The sequence below is a fragment of the Danio rerio genome, chromosome 18, assembly GCF_052040795.2.
Source record: "Danio rerio strain M-AB ecotype USA chromosome 18, GRCz13ab, whole genome shotgun sequence".
NCBI lineage: Eukaryota > Metazoa > Chordata > Actinopteri > Cypriniformes > Danionidae > Danio > Danio rerio.
The window spans coordinates 44,434,356-44,454,062 of record NC_141038.1 but is presented as its reverse complement, the minus strand read 5'-3'; the positions used below and the strand labels follow the sequence as shown (position 1 = coordinate 44,454,062).

At 38.0% G+C, this 19,707-nt stretch overlaps 3 protein-coding genes across 30 annotated transcripts in view; 1 reads left to right on the top strand and 2 right to left on the bottom strand.

The window, feature by feature from the left end:
* Positions 1 to 14,469, bottom strand: part of bcl7bb (BAF chromatin remodeling complex subunit BCL7B b) — a 266,172-nt gene extending 251,703 nt beyond the window's left edge. Inside the window, exon 1 of the mRNA XM_087292718.1 lies at positions 13,966 to 14,469. The gene's annotated coding sequence lies outside the window, so the exon portion shown is untranslated. The remainder of the gene's footprint in view (positions 1 to 13,965) is intronic.
* The window catches only part of grk7b (G protein-coupled receptor kinase 7b), an 845,646-nt gene that overhangs the window by 448,664 nt on the left and 377,275 nt on the right, over positions 1 to 19,707 (top strand). The gene's annotated exons all lie outside the window — the stretch shown is intronic.
* trip12 (thyroid hormone receptor interactor 12) overlaps positions 1,707 to 19,707 on the bottom strand; it is a 78,332-nt gene continuing 60,331 nt past the window's right edge. For 14 of the 28 annotated variants that reach the window (XM_087292274.1, XM_087292288.1, XM_087292275.1 and 11 more), the window contains 13 exon segments: positions 18,697 to 18,824; positions 18,453 to 18,604; positions 17,673 to 17,815; positions 17,410 to 17,566; positions 15,598 to 15,696; positions 12,514 to 12,628; positions 12,222 to 12,376; positions 8,275 to 8,439; positions 6,753 to 6,917; positions 6,550 to 6,663; positions 6,080 to 6,174; positions 3,961 to 4,064; positions 1,707 to 3,415 (listed from right to left, as the gene is read on the bottom strand). In XM_087292274.1, the coding sequence (XP_087148400.1) occupies positions 3,219 to 3,415; positions 3,961 to 4,064; positions 6,080 to 6,174; positions 6,550 to 6,663; positions 6,753 to 6,917; positions 8,275 to 8,439; positions 12,222 to 12,376; positions 12,514 to 12,628; positions 15,598 to 15,696; positions 17,410 to 17,566; positions 17,673 to 17,815; positions 18,453 to 18,604; positions 18,697 to 18,824 (1,789 nt within the window). In that variant the 3' untranslated portion in view covers positions 1,707 to 3,218. 28 annotated transcript variants of the gene reach the window in all.

Sequence of the window (19,707 nt, the reverse complement as noted above, 5' to 3'; positions counted from 1 at the left end):
TTTCCTCTTTTTAAATTTTGTATTTAATATTTTTCTACAACATATAAGTTTGGGTGTACTCGTTTTTGGACCGTTGTCATAAGTTATTTTGTTAGATAAGCTCCAGATTTGGCTTCAGTACTGACTGATCTAATGTATATGCACAAATATATTATTGTATAGCTTCCTATTATAAATATGAATTTAAAAGGTAGATTTGTGAGGGGTGCACTCATGCTGAGCACTGTAGTAGTGAAACATGACAAAGCCGATTATAAATAGTCTTGGGTTTCTTGCACAGCTTTTGGAGTCATGAGAAATAATTGTTTGCATTGGTCAAAACTGATTAGCAGAAGTCAGACCGAAGTGACAGCCGACATGGGATTCCGCTTGGTCTTAAAGCCTTCTGTGATTGATTATTTGTACAATTTATGATGATATAGCAGTCAAAATAGAACAATGTATGAATTTCCTCTATAATTTCTGGTTCAGTGTTGACACCTTGTGGACAAACCGAGTAGTACAAAAACAATTGTAAGGGCACTCCAGAGGCTTTTCAAAAATAGGACACTGCAACATACACTACCTGACAAAAGTCTTGTCGATCTCAGTAGTAAGAGCACAATTAGTAACTTGACTTCTAGTTGATCATATGGAAAAGTGGCAGAAGGAAGATTTTTCTGATGAATCATCTGCTGACCTGCATCCCAATCATTACAAATACTGCAGAAGACCTACTGGAACCTCAAAGATTCTCACAGAAACCAGGCAAGTTTGGTAAAGGAAAAATCATGGTTTGGGGTTACATTCAGTATGGGGGTGTGTGAGAGATCTGCAGAGTGGATGGCAACATCAACAGCCTGAGGCATAAAGACATTTGTGCTGCCCATTACATTACAAACCACAGGAGAGGGCAAATTCTTCAGCAGGATTGCACTTCTCATACTTCAGCCTCCACAAAGTTAATAAAAAAAACAAGGAGCGTCAAGGTGCTCCAGGATTGGCCAGCCCAGTCACCAGAAATTAACATTATTGAGCATGTCTGGGGTAAAATGGAGGCATTGAAGATGAATACAGAGAATCTTGATGAACTCTGGGAGTCCTCCAAGAACACTTTCTTTGCCATTTCAGATGACTTTTTCAACTGCACCATGACTTTATATTCTATACTGTACATCCGGGGTGTCCAAACTCAGTTCTTGAGGGCTGGTGTCCTGCATATTTTAGTTCCAACCCCGATTAAACACACCTGAATCAGCTAATCAAGCTCTTTCTGGGTATACTAGAAACTTCCAAGCAGGTGTGTTTAGGGAAGTTACAGCTAAACTTTGCAGGACACAGGGCCCTCCAGGACCGAGTTTGGACACCCCTGCTGTACATTATTTTGGGTAGTGACTAGACTTTAGTCTAAGCCAAGTCAGACCTTACTGTCCTCATTAAATAATTAAAAATCAAGGCATGATCATATTTTATTTTGGTAAAATAAGTGCAATCTAGAGGTCTTTGCCTTTCATATAAGCCACTTCTGATACCAAATGATCAGCTAGAAGTTAGGTTATTATTTGTTGTTCCTAAAACTTGAATAGGCAACAAGACTTTTGTCAGGTAGCGTACAGTAGTTGCAAACTGTTCTGAAGACAAAAGTAAAAATAAATACAGAAATATGTATATGTTTTGAAAACTCTGGACCAAGAGAAAACTGCAGCTTGGTCAGTAACGGGACAGGCTGAGTCAAACAATTACTTTATTTATGTTCAGGTAAAAACATGAACCTGATGCAGTAAATTATTGCAGATCTTAGAAACCAGCACATGAACAATGAGGACAGGAGAACGCCTCCTCCTGGCCACAGACTGCAGTGCACACCACGGTTTGTTCCAAGCCAGCAGTGCAAAAATAAACTACAGCAAGAGGGAAAAACAAAAAGAAACGATAGAAAATTAAAATAAAAAAACGAGCAGACGATCCCACCTCAAACCGGGTGTGAAGACTGCATATAAACTTTATTTTAATGAACTTTTTTTGTCTTTTTTTGAAATGCAATCTGGCCGTGAAACCATAAAATAAGACCAGCCAATTCTTTTTAAATGAATTTCTTGTGCTCGGCTACATTATGGGATTAAAGCCCGGCTTCGGCTGCCAAGCAAACTTCAGCAGGCCCATCGTAAGACCTCCAGTCCCCCAAAAAGTCCAGCAGAGGCACACTACTATAACCATAGAAGAGTCTATTTATCCAACGCGATGGATACATCTTTTCAACATGGTGCTGACACTCTGTGAAATGTCGGCCAGAAAACAATTTCAACTCGGGTTAAAAAACAAAACAAAACCAAAAAATAATAATAATAATAATAATTATAATAATAATATAATAATAAAGATACTACACTTCCAACACTACCCGCATTCAACCAACTGGAACTCTCTGACGCGTTCAAAAAATGCTCAAATAAAAAGGAGACACACAAGAGGAAGAGAGAGAGAAATTAAATGAAGTGGAAAGTAAATGCAACAAGACTTCGGGAGGGGGGGTTGGGGGGGTATAATACAGAACAGAGGAAACTGGGCAGGAGAGCACACAGCTATTCTATCAAATGTGTCGAATAAGCAAAATCTGCAAATGTTTGTCTGTACAAATGATCTTTGGAGCTATAGGACCCTCGCCGGCTTGATGGATGCCCACTCCCAACAGGAACACACAGTGAAGATGTCATTCACCAGGAGAGAGAGAGAGAGAGAGAGAGAAGAGAGAGCGAAAACATCCCTTTTTTCTTAATACATCAGACAGCAAGAGTTAAAATGTCGCCCAGGTTTTTCTCCTCTTTTTATTTTTCGCCTTGAACATCTCTCGACTACTGATATATTTTATAATCTGCTCTGAAGTGTTTCTCTCTTCTTTTTTTAGTTTAAACGTTTCTTTAAAAAAAAGGTTATCTTTTTTTAAATCTGTTGAGTCGCATAACACCCTTTCCTCCAGTTTAGGAGTCAAAAGGAAGTGTCTCTTATGTTCTATCGTTTAATTTCTGCAAGCTGCTTTTCTTTAAACAAGTCGGCTGTACATATTTGCCTCAATGTGGGTGTTTAAAAAAAACAAACGAACTGAAAAAAAAAAAAGAAAAAAGGGGGGGAGGGGGAAATGAAACAGGAAGAGGAACCCTAAAGGAAGAAGTCACGATTTGTGTGGTTCTGCAGTGAGTTGATTGAAGGCCATTTTGAGTGAGGGGGAGCAGGAGGTGAGATCAGGACAGATGGAAAGACTGCTGGCCCTCGCGCGCAGCGATCAACAGTTTCTCGCGCATGATCTCGATGCTGGAGTAATCCGGCAGTTTCAGGTAGTTCACACACGTCATCACCGACGGCAGGAAGTCGTCCGGGTTCTCCGTCGACTCGAACGTCTTCCGGACGATGGTGAGGGGAGGGTTTAAACTCCGGAAGCCTGAGAAACACAGAGACAGAAGCCACGTTTATGCAAGAATACTCTTTTGACAGCTGAATAAAATAATGTAAAAGGATTTCACGGATTGTAATATTATACACACCTATTGGCAGGATTTAAATAAAGAGATAAATGCAATAATGGGATTGAATCTGGAATGTAATTTTAAAACCTTGTAAAAATACCAAAATAGATGCATATCTTCTTAATACACTACTAATAACTAGCAAAAAGGCAATTACAAAGAAATGGCTCAAGGAAGATCCTCCATTTGAAGGTGAATAGCATGATATTGTAAAAGAGGTGTATGATATGGAAGTACTGACATTTTTCTTGAGACAACTAGCCTATAAAATTTCTGCATACTGGGGTAAATGGTTGAGAAGAAATAAACTTGTATTCTGTGACCTTAAGACGCTTGTATTGTATGTCTTTTTGTTTCCATTTTTGTTGTTGTTGTTGTTTGTTTTGTTCTGAACTGTTTTGAAAAAGGACAAAAAAATGTATATATATATATATATATACAAAAGAAAAGGGTTTCTCACCTCCGACAGGAAGTCTGGGGCTCCCGGTGACGAACTGCAGGAACAGTCTCTGTTGTTCCGCATCAAAACTGCTGAGCACCTCAAACAGGAACCGAACTGCACGACTGCAGACACAAACAACAACATTTCTGTCAATAATACGACCAAACATGCAAGTTACTATATATTCATATCAATTAGTAATTATATTCCAGAGCAGTGATCCTCAACCACAGGGCCGTGGACCATGGATCACAAGAAATTATTAATTATTTCAGTTTTATTTCTTAACCTAGTCTGAATGATCTTTTATTTTGAAAAATGACTGTATTCTCTCGTTTACATCTTGGTCACTTGAGCGCCCAACTACTAACCCACAAGCAGCAAAATGAGTAAGAAACAGACGTCAAAAAAAAGAAGATTTTTGCTAAGGGGCAAAGGCCCAGTGAATGACCCACAAACTGCCAAGGGATGGATCCGCAACCCATTTGTCAACAAGTCAGGTGAATCCAGCATGTCTGTGCATGCAAGAAGATGATCAAATGCTGGAGATCGCAAATGACAGTGACCTTTAAGGGGCCGCTCGCATTTCGCATCTTTTCTAGAGTTTGCGGAAGCTCATTATTTCCAATAGAGGTGTGCGACTTGCGCCTTCCAGACGCACCCAGTTGGGGACCACTGCTCTAGAGCAGCTTTCTCACTGCACAGTATGGCTGGGCACGGCTCACTTCAGCTCCTTTTGCATTTCCATTACAGTTTAGTGCCTTTTAAAGGTGGGTGGGATCACTGCTAGAGTTGCCATGCCCCTTCTTCTGTGATTTTTTTTATTAATGAATAATAAATTACAAGTCATCCCATCCTCTCTGAATCTGCTCCTCGGCTACCAACATGAGGAAGATCTGGACCTCTTTGATGCTGGAATTATGTGTGCCCTTTTCTTGCAATGATATAAAAATGGTTTAGTCGTGTGAACCAATGATACAGCTATAGCTCCTTAACACGCGGATCTAGACCTGGAGACAACTCAATTAAGATCCACTTGCATTTCATACTTGCATACAAGAGCACTAATTGTGTGTAAAGGATTAATAGTATGGATTTACTACTACGATAAATGCATTCTTATCTTGCAATTCTATTTTTTAAATGTTTTTTTTGTGATGGTTTTTAAATTATACTTAACGTTTCCCTGTGTGATGCTGTTGTCATGACATCCAGTTAACATAATATGATATTTGCTGTAATCGGGCGACACCCTTCACCACAGTCAGAGTTTGAATGGGTGTGGATGTCAATTTCTGTGTTTTTAAAAATGATAGCGGTTTGTTTTCATTTTGCTTTAATCCAGCACAAAACAGTTTCATTTGATTGGTAATGAGATTTGTGAAGTTGTAAAGAGTGGAAATGTCAAACATCATTATAACACAAAAGCTGGTGGAATACAGACAGTGCCATTTTGCACATTAGGCTGCTCTGACCATGTTACCTTTAACCTAACGCTGGTTGTGCTTTGGTCATGAAATTGCTGATACTTTAATGCAGGGATCACCAAACTTGTTCCTGGAGGGCCGGTGTACAGCAGATTTTACCTCCAACCCTAATCAAACACACCTGAACAAGCTAATCAAGGTCTTACTAGATGTACTTGAACCATCCAGGCAGGTGTGTTGAGGCAAGTTGGAGCTAAACCCAGCAAGGACATCGGCCCTCCAGGACCGAGATTGGTGACCCCTGCTTTAACCGTTATTAATCAGTTTGCCACTTCTTGTACTTGATATTATGTATTTTTAAACACAAAAGGCGCATCATAGTATTTTTTTTAAAGGACCCTTGAATTGAGACTTGTTCCCCTGTTCTAGACTTTTTAGATTTGTTTTAAAATTATATATATAGTTAAAAAATTGACTAAGAATATAAAAAGTTTGATGAACCCAAGATTGGGTGAAATCAGTCTCAAGAATAATAATCTTGACAAGGAAAAAAATGCACCAATATGAAGCCACACTATTTTAATTAAAATCTTTAAATCAACTTCAAATGGCCAATATTTCACATTTTGCCTTGATTAACTGCTCCAGACATTAAAGAGTTTACAGTTGCCACCAGCTTTCAGTGGAGGTCTGCAAACGTGACTGTATACCTGTCATGTGTGTAGCCGTGGTCTGGTCTGCAGCACTCCATTAGTGTCTTCACATCCCAGGACTCTGACTTACTGCCGCATAACAACTGATCCAGCTGAGAAGAGAGAGTACATTAACAAAAACATATTAAAACTAATCATTGTTTCATTGCTAAAGCACTGGTTGTCACACTGTTTAAAAATAACTGTATGAAATCATTACTGTGCAACACTGTTCATAACTTTATCCCACACAAGAGGATTATATTTGGGTGATTACCATTTTTCCAACCCCAAAATTAAAAAAATTAATACAACATTTTTGTATTTAAGATTATAAAAAATGCCCATGGACATGTTAGAAGCACACATGCTCACACATTTACAGCTTCTGAACAATTCTTTTAGGCATAAATGCACACCTGCGTCTTCTTCAGTGCTTTTTTTTAATAAAGAAGATTTGAACAAATGAAAAGAGTGTAAGTGCTCACCTCTTCAGGATAGAAGTACTGCAGGTGGTGCAGAGGGAAGACAGACTCGAACCCTTCCCTGAAGGACTCAAACTGCCGTAGGACGCCCTCATTGAGCGTCCAGTAGACCACCAGCTACAGATAGAGGAGAGAGAGAAGGAGGTTAGAGCAGTTTATTCGGATAACACTGACGATGTGATAGGGCAGGTTATTCAGTGGCGTACTCTGAGGTAATCCTCCAGGTTGTGAATGGTGACTGGCACATCTTTGCCTCCTTTCTTCAACTCGATGTTTGGGAATCCAGGCAGAGTAAAGTCCAGCCCCAGATCCTCCACCGAGCAGCCGTTCATGTTGAGACTCTCCAAGGCCTGCTGCAGTGTCTCCCGCGTCTGATACAAACACACACAGGCACAATTAGGAATGAGCAATTTCTTTCATAATTAATGCATTTCAAGATTTCACACAAATAAAAATTCTGTAGCAGAACCACAACCTAAAATCCTAGATACACTTGGCGGAAAATGCTTTACAATAATTATTTTGTTAAATAATATAAAATCTATTTTGTAGGTCTATTTTGTATATACGTTTACATGCACATGAGCGAAATATCCACAGATTGGAATATTAAGCTATTTTTAACCTTTATGGCAGGCACAAGCTAGATGAAGTGTGTGTGATCCACTGCTCTGGTGCAGTGCTCAACACATTGAAATCAATGGGTTTCATAGCGCAGCGCTTTCCACATCTGGTGTGAAAGCCACTTCACATGAGCAGTGACTATAGCTGGAGGGAGAGTGAAACCAGCGCACTGAACTCTGCTGGGCAGTGCGGTACAGCATAGCCCTTTTTTCAGCTCATATCTTCAGTCATTTCTCTTTTGGTTGAACATACAGTGGATCCCTAATATCAATACTATAGAATTAATGTTGGCTCTGTTTTTTTTAACAATAGTGCCAGCTTCAAAGATATGCTCCATCAGGCTTGCACACCAATATCACATCACATATAAAAGCATGTGGAAGGAGAAAGCGCATCGCTTCCTTCACTATTTTCAACATGATTTGCTCTTATGCTCCTTTGTCGCTGATAGGCGACCATCAACCATTTTTTAAAAAGATGACAAACTAACAAAACAGCTCTGATAAGTTTTATCTATGAAAAACATTAAAAGCACTGTAGTGTTGGGGTGTTTTGTGTTTGTCTGAAGTATATTACATACAAATTATGAAGCTGATCTGTCAGTTCTTGTCACATGACTCATGGTGCAATAATGGCATTCTGAAAAGTTGAATCATTTTCAACTATGGAAATGACAAACTTGCGCACGCAAAAGACGCAATATTTTAACGGCCTATTATTTGAGCAAAAACCACAAAGCCTCGAGTTTGGACAAGAGACGCAACAACTCTAAACCGAGAGTGTAGGATCTGCTTGTGTTCATGTGAAGTTTAATCAGAATATTGTTAAAATCCCATTTTAATTTAATTGTGCAACCAGAAAGTAGTCAGTGATATTTTTGAAAACAAGCTTTCATGTGTAAGCAGCATTTTTTATGGACTCACTGTATTTCCTGCCAGCAAAGTAATGTAGCAAAATAAAACGTGCACACTCTTACTTACTGTACAATAGAAAATATAAAAGAAAAAGCACCAAGTTGACTGTTGGTTTTGTTGCCATATGTAGAAGTCTGTGCCCCATGTCTTTAGTTGTGTGTTTCTAAAAAGGTTAAGTCTCAGTGCTCACGTGTGATCTGTCCTGCTCTATTCTCTTCTTCTGACGGATGATGTCCTCTAGGTGCTGGATGGATTTGGCGACGCCAGGATCGATGTTGACCAGGTCATGTGAGCTGATAGAGGACTCGTGCCTCAGCATCCATTTGTAAAATGGCAAACCTAGAGGCAAGTCCAGCTGAAGACAAAAACAAACCTCAATTAAACTCAAGTGACATGACATTCCTTTTAAACATGATGGTATTAAAGTGTTAGTTCTCCCCAAAATAAAAACTTAGAATCAATAATGAATGAACGATGAATTCATAACATTCATAGGAGGTCATGATGGACAGAGGCCAGATGGTAAATTTGTAAATTTAAAGCCCAACTATTTTTCAAAGAAAACATTTTAATGACCACAAAAAACGTCTCATCTGAAAGACAGCACTCACTGAGCAGTATAGAGTCCCCTTCACTATACTGGGGCATTAGGACTCACACAAACTGCAGTTTCAGCGAACCTTGTGGGTCTCACTAACACTACTTCGGGCAAAAACCGAGCTTTTCTATGTCGTCTCCCACTCAGGTACTAACCAGGCGCATCCTTGCTTGGCTTTAGTGGGCGACCATGTATGAGACATTCATCTTCAGAACACAAATCAAGATATTTTAGGTGGAATCTGAGAGATACCTCATCCTCTATAGACTGTAAGGTTCCTGACTTATTCAAATTCCAGAGAAGTACCAAAAAGCATTATCAAAATATTTTCAAGTGTCTATTGTGTACACACACAAAAAAAAAAACCTTCATTCAACAGTTTCTTCTCCTCAGTGTCAGTATTGGGCAGGTGTGCCCAAACTCCGTCCTGGAGCACCAGTGTTCTGCATAGTTTAGCTCCAACTTCTTTCAATACACCAGCCGGGCAGTTTTTAGTTTACCTTGAAAGAGCTTGATTAGCTAATTCAGGTGTGTTTAATTGGGGATAGAAATAAAATATGGAGGACACTGGCCCTGCAGGACCAAGTTTGGACACCCCTGGTATTGGGTGCATCACAATATACTGACACTGAGAAAAAGAAACTGTTAAATGAAATTTTGTTTTATGTCCATACGAAAAAATAAATTAATTATAAATAAATAAATAATCGCTTTTTTCATCATCATCATTTATGGAAGATATAAGAGCTTTTAAAGTTCACCTAAAATATGTTAATTTGTGTTCTGAAGACAAATGAAGGTTTCATGAGTTTGGAGGGAGATTTATTAATAACAGAATTTGAATTTGAGTAAACTAACCCTTCAATGTCTGCATGAATCAAAAAGATGTGACAGAATTTATTGTTGCATTGTAGTTTCAGAGTGAAAATAAAACGCTGAATAATAACAGAGGGTGAAAAATTGACCCTTCGCTAAGCCACACCTAAAAACCACCACCCACCAATGGTGGCTTAGCAACCGTAGCTACGCGCAAGAGCTCTGTCAAGCTTTTCAAGCGAGGGAAACAGGTCAGAGCGTTGTGCATATGAATTGTGCAAATCTGATACCCAGTGTCCTAAAACTTAAGACTGGGTGATGGAATTTTTTCCCTTTTCCAGACCTAAAACCATAGGGGAGAAATGCCAGCGTGGATCAAGCTCTGTGAGGGGCACTAAAGGAGCAAAGTTAAGTTGGTTTTGTTTTGATCATCCTGACATATTCAGTGATAGACCGACGGCAAAAACTCACACACCTCTTACCCTAAAAAGATCTAAACCGTGTTTCCTACAAGAATACAAAGCAGGTTATGTTTCCCAGCTGTCTTTTTTTCCCGCTGGATATTATGAGCACTGCTCCGTTTAAGCCCTCGCCATAGTAGTCATACCAATAGCAATTATATTTCCATCTGTTTCAAGCTACGAATATTTGAAATTACATATCAACAGAACAAAACAAAGATGTGATCACAATCTGAGCACTTGAGTTAAATAGTTTCAGTTCAGCAGTTTTTCAGTAATTTATAAGCCTCGTGCCTATGTCAGTCCTTTTTTGTCTGGCTTTCTCGAATATCTCACCTGTTTGCCAAAAATGACTAGTTATATCCCTGGCAATGTCTGACATTGGCGCATACACATTGTAATAGATGTGCCAGGCACGAAAGCTTGACAGGCGTAGCAACAGTAACTAAGTAGGGCGGGGCTTACCGAATGGTCAATTGATTGGATGGAGAAAAGCAGGGGTATGCATGACAGTTGGACAGGATGTTCTTACAAACCACCACACTAACATCATAAGAGGATGTTATTTCACAGGGGGAAAACATTCTTAGGTTTTGTAACAAGTCAAAATTTGAAATAAAAACTATAGAAAAAACAAGGCATTTTATTTGTAATTTTTATGACGGGTGCCAACCTGAATAAACAGAAATGCTACATCAACAGACGTAACGGATTCATTATATTAAGGGTGTAGTTTTCACATGGCATCTATTTTCTTTATCTAAAATATCACAGTCAACACTAGCATATAGTGGCACCCCTAAACTAAATTAGTGAAATATTATAAAATGTAGAATTGTAAGTCTCAACTGAAATAATAAAATACATAAATTAGCAGCATTGAGTAGCGAGTGAATATTCGCAAATTTTGGTCAACGACATACACACTGCAAAAAATGCCTTTCTTACTTAGATTTTTTTTTGTCTTAATTCTAGTCCAAATATCTAAGAATTCTTATATCAAGAAGCATTTTCTAGGCAAGCAAAACATATTGTCTTGTTTACAGAAATAATATGCCAAAATTAAGTGAGTTTTTCCTTAAAACAAGAAAAATAATCTGCCCATGGGGTAAGCAAAATACTCTTGTTTTTCTTTTTGACATAAGATTATTTTGCCTACCCCATTGGCAGATTATTTTGCTTGTTTTAAGGAAAAACTCACTTAATTTTGGCATATTATTTCTGAAAACAAGACAATATGTTTTGCTTGTCAAGAAAATTCTGCTTGATTTAAGAGTTTTTAGATATTTGGATTAGAAACAAGTAGGGGTGTCACGAAATCGATCGAAATTTATGCTCAATTTCGATTATCGAATCAAAAAATAGAATCGTCGATGCTGCCACGCCCCCATGTCACGTCAGCTTGGCTTGCCAAGTGGGAAAAAAACATTGTTGTTGAAGTGCTTGTTAAACTGCAGAAGCAGGAGACCCATCGACAGAGCTTAAACCCTCTCCTCTTTCAATGAAGTCGTCAGTTTTGCAAGCTCTGCTATGTACGAATTACGTACGGTTCGTCCGATAGACAACACCGGCATCGCGATCCTCCGCCCGCCCCCGTTGCAAATCCGCTCGCGAAAAGTACACACTCAGGCCCTGTTTACACTGTCTTTGTTTTTAAATGGCATTTTAGAACGACAATGATTTGACATCCACAGTGGCGTGTAGCATTTCTGAGTAGCCCTCCTTCCTCACAACCGCTGAAAATGCACATCACGTGACCACACACACAGACACACACACAGCCATGTGCTCCAGACAGCAGGTCCAGGCAGTCATAGGACTGCTTCAATCTTTCACTCACTTGTACTTAGTCATTTTAGCGCACACCTCAGATACTGTTGGCTGGTTCCTGTTGGTTGTGCGTCTTTTTTTACAGGCGCCATTATAACGACACAGATCACTGCCTATTCACGAGTCCCGCAGAAAAAAAGTGATTGACAGGTGGTAATTATGTGTGTATCTTGCCTTTATTCATTTACTGTATGATTTGTTTATGGGTAAAACAGAGACCATACAGGTCAGGTAGTTTAAACGGTAGGCTACAAATAATTAATTGGTCATTAATTAATTAATTATTCATAATCGAAAATCGAATTGTGCCTTTAGAATCGAAAATGTAGTCGAATCGAGGATTTGGAAGATCGTGACACCCTTAGAAACAGGACAAAAAAAATCTAAGTAAGAAAATCGTTTTTTGCAGTGCAGTCAAAATGGCAAACATACCAATCTGAAGTCCATGATCGCTTTAGCCATGAGCTTCCCAAGAAAACGGAACTTCATTTTGATCTTGGCGATGTGAGCTGGTTTGGTAGTTCGTCCAAACGGTACAGCAAACAACCCTCTGGAACTGAACATATACTTGGTGCCCTCCTGACTCCCTACTCGGAGACAGACAGAGAGAGTATGTGTGTGAAGGAGAAACAGGGATGCAAGACAGAGAATAGATAAACTTAGTGAATGCTCTTTGAGTTAACACTGAATATCGTATTTATTTTGACCAATCTGTGACAGTTACCTTTAGGGTTAGAGAGAGTGACTTCCTCTCCTCTCCAAAGGCCTAAATCAGCCCTTTGCAACTCCTGAGACACCAGAGCATAGAACTCTTGTGTCGGGCCGAGTCCTGTTCCAACCTGAGATGCGGAGGGAAGACGAGATTAAACAAGATTGGAAGAAAAACATATTCCAAAGACGACAGGTTTTTAGATTTAATGTTGGAGCTGTTGTTTTACAAGCACCCACACTGGGTCTGTTTGTGTATTTCAGCCAAGGGTGGCAAATTGGATCCAAACAGAAAACATGCAGAATCACAATTTCAAGTGATTTGGAAAAAATGGAAATTCATCAGCAACAAGAGGGACTGCATGACTTACTGTAATTTCAACATCAAGAGCTTGTTTACATAGACTAACTCAACTGATAGTTCCTGTTCACACACTGTTGATGACTTGTGTAGTGCATTCAGAACTTTAATTTATATTCACGGTGCTTCACACAGAACAGAACTGTCTTTAGGATAAGTGATCAATATTACAGATTTTCCATACAATCTCGAATTGACAAAAATAAGCTACACACCGCTATCTAAGGCTACGTTCACACTGCGAGGCATAGTGCTCAGATCTGATTTTTTTCTGCATGGCTGTTCACACTGCTCTTATAAACGTGGCCAATATCAGATTTGCATTGTGAACAGATCATTGTCATACCTGACCCGCATGCACAAAAGTGCATTACGGAGAGCACAAAATGTCTAATTATGCACACAATGTGTATACTGTATGAGGTAAGCAACGTCAGATCATGCTTATATGATTATTATCCTTTTCACAGACGACCATGGTATATTTCACGAACTGTAAAGGATTGTTCTGCTACTACTAATGTGAGAATGAAAATTTGAGAATGAAAATAAGTCTCCTGTGATTGAAAACACTGATCATTTGATCACACCGGCGCTCTGACCACCGGTGCAGTGAACTCATAAAGGGATAATGAGCAGCCGCAGACTGAACTGTGAAGGCAGACTTAAATTATCTCTGTTTGCATAGTTTTTTAATTTCAATTGGTTATAAACAGCAGACACGTGAAGAGCGTGGTTTGGGTGCTCGAGCACCTGCCCTTTTTTCTCTCGGAGAGAAAGTTCCCTGTCCTTTGCACACGCATCCCCTATCTGCAACACCCACGACACTCATTGCTTCGCGATCAACCCGTGCCTCAATCATTAATCAGATTAGTTAACAAGCACCAGTTTTGCCTTCAAAATCGTTTTCAATATAAACAACCAACTTTCTGTGATACAGTAATCACCCTGTGTGCCTTTCTACTATGCTGCTGAGGAGTAGAGGATGTTTGTGGCACAGAGTGATGACGCATGTCGCTTGAAGATTATGTAAAAGTCACATGAAATCCGACAGAAACAAAAACATTAGTTCGGTCTCTGATTTAAGACTACATATGAAAGTGGCACAAATCTGAACTGAAAAGATCAGGGGTCCGTTCTTCGTACTTCGCTTAAATGATCTAAGATGATTTGGCAGATTATGGATTTTTTTAATCTTGATAACTGATCTCTCGCTAATTTGGTTCTTCAAACAAGTTCGCGAATCAGATTCGCATGTCTGGATGAACTGATCTGAGATCGCTGCGTGTGTTGTGAAGGACAGACCTATCGATCCTCGAAATCATGATCAGCAATGCAACGATTGGCTGACGGCACAGCAGCGTAATGACGTCATCTGATTAATATTCAATTATCCATGTGAGCAAAATTACATCAAATTAGCAGTAAACGGTTTGTTAAATATGACATGCAGTAACTTTCCCCATTTGTTGTGAGCTGCAGGCTTTACTCTTTCATGTGTCGAGTATTCATCATGTATTTCAATGCATATCAGTGTATTTAGTTCTACATTTAGAAAAGATTTTCTTTATTATAGTAGCTGGTTTTTTAATCGCTGTATGGAATAACTGGATGTTTACAAAAGCATTTTGATATTGGTAAAGGCGTCTGCAACTTTTGTGAAGTATAATCACAGGCATATTAACTGTCAAAACATGTTTATGACTGCATTAATGTATTATTTCTTTTTTTTAAAGTCACATATTGTGCATTTCTATTATCATACACAAATTGTACTAAAGCGATCTAAAAAGTTAATATCAATAAGTTTTCTCTTTGCACCACCAGGTGGCATACTTTGCACTTTCACTTCGGGGGTGCAGATTGCATAAGTTTTATTAATATATATATAACTTTATTTATTTTATTAATAATTTTAACTTTATATATAGTTAAAAAATATTTACTATTTCCCCAAGTTTATATAACTACAACTGTAAGAAAATATCAGAATTCGGAAAATACTTTCTCTATTATCTTTGCTTGAACTGACCCGATCTAATTCTGTTTATATGAATAGAACCTGCTTCCGATCAGGTTTGAACTAGCAGAACTGTTGCTATGACAACAACTCTCGGATCAGCTTTGAAGAACGAAACGATTTTGGATCGTGTCAAATCGTCAATATCCAAATCCAGCTAACTGAGTAATCCACGTACGAAGAACGGACCCCAGACTCCATGCGGTTTGGGATGTTCACACTGTCATTACCTGAGTCACATGAGGGGGGGGGAATTAGATTCGGGCCACATTTGCCTGCAGTGTGAATGTAGGTTAAAGGGCACTATAGTATTATTTGGGAAGAGAAACTTCACTAACTAAAAGAGTTAACTGACTTCAAATGCTATGTATTGGCTGAGTTTGAACATTTATATTTATATATTCAAGCACTATTTTGGAAAAACGGGTTAGGTTAAACTGCAGTTTCACAGTGCCTAATGCAAAACTTATATATTGTGCCTCCCTAAAGAAAATCTAGGTAATCAGTTCAAATAGCAGCAAGCTTCTAGTGAAGTATTAAAATGACAACACATCTGCATATTTCAAGGCTCTAAACTTAATGTTTATCATTTTAAAACCGTAACAACAACAAAATAATGCAGGTACACAAAAAAACACATTTAAAATGGACTTGTCAGGAATGTGTGCCTGTGCATTTGTAGAGATTATGTTTCTATGCTAATCGACAGTCATGCATACCTCGTTCTCATATTGAATTTCCAGCATGGCTCTAGAGCTCCCGAGATCCTGCATTACTGACTCTGCTTGCTTCAGAAGCTCATCTCGGTTTATCGTTCTCTACACGTATGAGAAAAAAAAGGTTAGACAATAGAAAAAATTAGAATAGAAAAATTATTGCATGCAAGATTTTTAAAAGGGACCTATTATGTCTATTTTATAAGTAATACAAGTCTCTGACGTCCCTAGAGTGTGTATGTAAAGTTTCAGCTCAAAATACAGCACAAAAAATCTTTTTATAACTCTTTGAAACTGCCCCATTTAAGCTTTTATCCAAATTATGCCATTTTGGTGACCAGGGTTCCCACTCTTTAATGAACAGCAGATTTAATGACTTTTTAAAGCACCATTAATTTCAAATCAAGCACCTTTTAGAATTTCCCCCAGCATATGTAGCGGCACGAAAGCCCTGAACTATTCCATTAAACTTAATATTAAGATTAAAACGTCAGAATAATGATGACGTTTTCAATTATAATAATAATAATTCCTTACATTTATATAGTGCTTTTCTGGATACTCAAAGTGCTTTAAACATTTTTGGGGAGGGTCTCCTCATCCACCACCAGTGTGCCGCATCCACCTGGATGATGTGACGGCAGCCATTTCGCGCCAGACTGCACACCACACACCAGCTGATTGGTGGAGAGGAGAAAGAGAGATGAAGCCAACTATAATACGAGGATGGTAAGGAGGTCATGATGGACAGAGGCCAGTGGGCAAATTTGGCCAGGAAGCCAGGATTAAACCCCTACTCTTTTTCGAAAAACATCCTGTAATTTTAAGGGATCAGGACCTCGGTTTAACGTCTCATCTGAAAGACGGCGCTCACTTAGCAGTATAAAGTCCCTTTCACTATACTGGGGCGTTAGGATCCACACAGACCACAGGTGGAGCGCCCCCTGCTGGTCTTACTAACACTACTTCCGGCAGCAACCTAGCTTTCTTATGTGATCCCCCATCCTGGTACTGACCAGACACAGCCCTGCTTAGCTTTAGTGTGCAACCATGTGAGAGTTATAGAGAGCTAGCTGCTGGCATAAGTCATTTTTAATCATTTTCACTGATAAAACATGTTGATAAAACAAAGTCATGTTTAAAAAAAAAAACTTAAGTAAAATTTGTTAAATTAAATATTGTTAATATTCAAATGTGGTTTCAGAAATATTTATAAAATGTGCGTTATTAGTCAGTTCTTGTACAATATTTAAATGTAGATTTTTAAAGGAAGTATTTATTATTTTTTTATTTATTTTTAAAGGATTTAAAAGTATTTATTACTTTTTTGCTCCGTATTTGAGAGCAGCACAGTACAATTGCTGAAATAATGCCAAAAATTTCATTTTTAAATTTGATTTAAGCACTTTCAAGGACCTATGTTTTTGTTTAAGTACTTCCCAGGCCTTGAATGTCTGAAATTCAAGTGTTTTCAAAAAGTGTGGGAACCATGGATGACTGCCACTTTAAATTCTAATAACATTGTGTGCCCGGCCCTCTTTTTTTAATAAAGGGCGGAGCTATAAACTTATGCACATACTAAGGGCTGTCTATGCTAATGAGGGAGAGATCGTTACTAATGGGCAGAGCTTTTCTGCTCTGATGACATGTACAAAAGGAAAATGTCAAAGCGTTTTAATCAAGTGTGATTATAAAAAATAGAAATACTGAATTTTGACTATTACAGGCTGGCTATATCCACACAGTTGTGTTTAAACCTCTTCTAAAAGTGATTTTGCATAATAGGTCTCATTTAAACTGGAATTTTATGTCAACCTTCTTTCTGTCAAGTCGTGGAGCCACGCGGCTGTCTTGTGAGTCAGACTGGTTAATCTCAGGGTTGGTGTCGAGCAGACGTTGCATGGCGCGATCACGGTCGAATGCCGTCACGTAGAAGAGCATCTGCCGCGTGTCAAACGGGAAGAAGAATGGACTGGAGGAGAGAAGATGAAATGTTTAAAATGTATAGAAGAGCATATTCTGGGGAAATGTTTAAGACTAAATTAAGCTTAAACTGCAGAATCAAGAGTTTGCTGTACCAGGTCTTGCCGAGCTCTGTGAGCCAGGTGGGGATGTTTCCTGTCATGATGACCAGCGGATCCTGCAACTGTCTGTTGGCCTTTGCTGTCAGTTTACTGTTAATAAACTCTCCAGTGGGAATGATCTCCTTACATGCAGCATTCTGAGGATAAGCAACAAATACAACAAAGGTAAAATATACTCAGTTTGGGCATTTTATTGCTGGGCTAACATCCGGGACACATTTTTTTCCAAACCAAGTCTAAATGAAAGTGTATTTTCCATAAAAAGATAATCCAACTTTAGTCTCATTTCATATTTTTGCATCATTAATGAATATATCTGAATCTATTCCAATAAGAAGTTTATTTACAATAAGATAAATAATAGTTTTATTTGGGAAAAAATAAAATAAATAAATGGTTTTAATAAATGTTTCAACACTTTTTCCTGTATTACTATATTTAAAAAAACTGTGTACATATTTATTATTTTTTTAAAAATGTATATATATATATATATATATATATATATATATATATATATATATATATATATATATATATATATATATATAATTGTATACTTTCACTAGACATTTTCCAGCATCAAGATTGTACCAGTCTGTATTTATTTATCATGAAAATAATCTATTTCTTTTTTTTTTTTTTAAATGTGCTCAAAAAATTGCCTCTAAAAGTTAATTTTTTCTTTAGTAAAGTTTAACATCTTTCATTTTTTCTGGGGTGAAGCATGAGATTCACACAGTTAAATTGTATCCTCTAGCATGGTTTACTTACATCGTACAGGTAGAACCAGTATCTACTGATGGAGTGCAGGACCCTCAGCAGCAGAATCACCTCCATTGAAGGGTCATCAAAAGTGATGCCCTCTGGAGGATCACAAATGAGGTATGTCTCTAATGGGTTTGCCACACTGGGACACACACCCTCTGAAAAAACACACACGCAAAAAAGATTGAAAGCAGTTCATTACGAAACAACAAAACACATTTGATCTTTGTTAAAAATGATATCTCCATACCATGCCACAGTTCGTCCTGTTTCTTGGCATTTCGAGGGGAGGTTTTAGTGGGTGCCGTCTGTGCTCGACCCCTCTTCCCTCCTACAGCGTCTTTACAGCCCTCTTCATCTTCTCTGACTGGCTTATACCTGCAAGATACACATATTGACATACACTGCAAATGCAAAAAGGTAGAGCCACATGATTCTTGATAAACTGAATTAAATTAAAATAGAAATCACAATTTTCTCACAATTGAAAACAAAAATTAAAAATAACTAATTTAATAAAGGTTTCTCGCAATTTATTTTGACGCAGATGTACAATTATGCTATTACAATTATTTTTTTAAATTTCACTTTAAATGAATGAGATACTTTTATATTGCTGGATGAATCAGTGTTTCTAGAAGAATCGCTTGAAGGACCTATTCATTTTTTTAATAACTCAATGTTGCCACCTACTGACGCAATAATTAAACCTTTATTTATAGTGTCAAGATGCAGTTAAATTTCAGACATTAGTGTTTATATGTAACACAAAACTAACAACAATGTAAGTAAAAGACTAAAGTGGTTTCATAACCGTAAATGACGACTGATTAACAAAATATAATAAAAATTAGGGCAGCACGATATTGAAAAATCTGACATTGCAATATTTTGCTGTGATAAACAGTTGCATTCAGAATCATTAAACCCCCTGAAATAACCCCCGCTGTTTATTTTTTTCCCCCAATTTTTGTTTTTAGAGAGAGACTTTTATTTCAACACATTTCTAAACATAATACACACTGAGGAAGGCATTGTGCTGAAACGATAGTCTTTAAATCACGCAAAGAATGTAAAAAGAAAAACAGTATGAAGCAATTACTTGATGAGTGCAAATCATTACCTTTTTGAATAATAACATTGACAAGACTGATGCACCAAAAAAGTTTCTTGAAAGCCGCAAGCGCCCAGGGCGAACTCCAGTAACTCTAAACATAATAGTTTACATAACTCATTTCTACTAACTATTTATTTTATCTTT